Raw genomic sequence first — 1601 nt, forward strand, 5'->3', positions numbered from 1 at the left:
GTTTGGGGAGCCAGCCAGCAAGAAGCTTCCCTGCAAGCAGGGCTCTCTCACAACAAGGCAAAAATGAGAGGAAGGAGAGAGTCTCTCTCCTTCCTGTTATTTCCTCATTCTCATTCCCTCCCTCTTCCTTCCTCATTTCTTTCTCTCTCCTTTCCTCTCATTTCTCATTTCCTTCCTCTGAGAAATGAGAATGAGGAAATAACAGGAAGGAGAGAGACCTCTGCTAGCAGGGAAGCAAGAAACCTAATCATTCATTACCTAAAGATTAGCCGTTTGCAATATGGAGAGGACCCGTCAATTAATTGCTTGTAGCCAGCCTTTAGTTAAAATAATTCTGTTTCTTTGTTTAAGAATTTTTCCTTGAAATAAGATTTTTTTTTCTTAAAATAAGAAATTTCAGTTCAGAAAAAAAATCTTAATCTGTAGTTTAATTTGAGAAATTTTGATCTTGAAGTAAGATTTTCAGGTTTTAGAGTGCTATACAGTACAATGTATTGCGAAAAATAAAAACTGTAATTTAAAATTTGCTTTTTCAACTTCAGAACCACACTTCAGTGTCTCACTGGACCTCATTCTGACTGCTACATTATCCGTGCAAAAATGATTTTCAAACCATTCACATTTTGTTTGACTTTCATGCTTCAACATGTCACTAAATTAAGTTAATCCTCTTGGTCATTGATTCCACAGAATCGAATTTCATGTTATATTAATATAAACCGTTTCAGAATTACTGTTTGCATTCTTGTTTGCAACCAAACCAACGGAGTAAATATTAGTTCTACAAAACATTAATTGTGCATATTGCAATCTTAATTTGAATTATCTTTGAAATATTGACATATTTGCACCAGCACCAGCTTGTTTGAGGAGACTCTGGGTTTGTTGTCAAACCTCTCCATCAGAACTTCCTTCACCCCTTCTTCCTTTCCTCTTTGGTATACCACTTGTAGGTGATGGAGACCCAAACCTGAGCTTGCACACTTAATGGCCAATGAGGCTGACATGTACTTATCTCTGACTAATGGCTGCAGAGTATTAACCAAAAGTTTCTTTTCTTTTAAGAGCTTCTGACAGGATGCCACCCATGAAACTTTGAAGCTGTGCTTTTGTAGCAGTTTGACATTTCGAAATTTGTTCACCAGCTGGCAGAGTGTTAGCACATCTGCACGAGCATTGTGAGCTTCATAGAATTTACAGAGAAGATCTTGTACAAGGTTTTCCTGGCTATGGGATTTCCTTTCTGGAAGCAGTTCCCTGAATGCTGGAAGAGAGTCTGTAAAGCCAGAAACAGTTTTAGCCAAGTCATCCATGAATCCATTTTTCTCTGCTGCTTGCACCAAGAACTTGGCATCAAAGGATTTGCAATTGTGTGCCACTAAAATGCAAGGCAATCTTGATTTAAGCCACTCAATGAAGTTCTTTAGGGCCACCCATCATAAAACAGTATTCCTCTTTGGAAGGTGAGTTTGTTTACAGCAGATGCTTCTGTTGATATTATAACAAGGCTTGACATAAATAGAGAACTCATCTTTTCCATCTGTTGCTGTAATTTGTAGGATTTCAGCATCATTACCTGATGTCAACAACGATAAACTCAT

At 37.7% G+C, this 1601-nt stretch overlaps 1 protein-coding gene across 1 annotated transcript; it reads right to left on the reverse strand.

Annotated features, from left to right (window-relative positions):
• Positions 1-812: 812 nt before the first annotated feature.
• On the reverse strand, positions 813-1601 carry LOC140931691 (uncharacterized). The gene is made up of 2 exons (XM_073381462.1): positions 1478-1601; positions 813-1378 (listed from the first exon to the last, which is right to left on the reverse strand). Exons 1-2 carry the CDS (start codon positions 1599-1601, stop codon positions 813-815), a joined length of 690 nt encoding a protein of 229 aa, XP_073237563.1.

The sequence above is a fragment of the Porites lutea genome, chromosome 3, assembly GCF_958299795.1.
Source record: "Porites lutea chromosome 3, jaPorLute2.1, whole genome shotgun sequence".
Classification (NCBI taxonomy): domain Eukaryota; kingdom Metazoa; phylum Cnidaria; class Anthozoa; order Scleractinia; family Poritidae; genus Porites; species Porites lutea.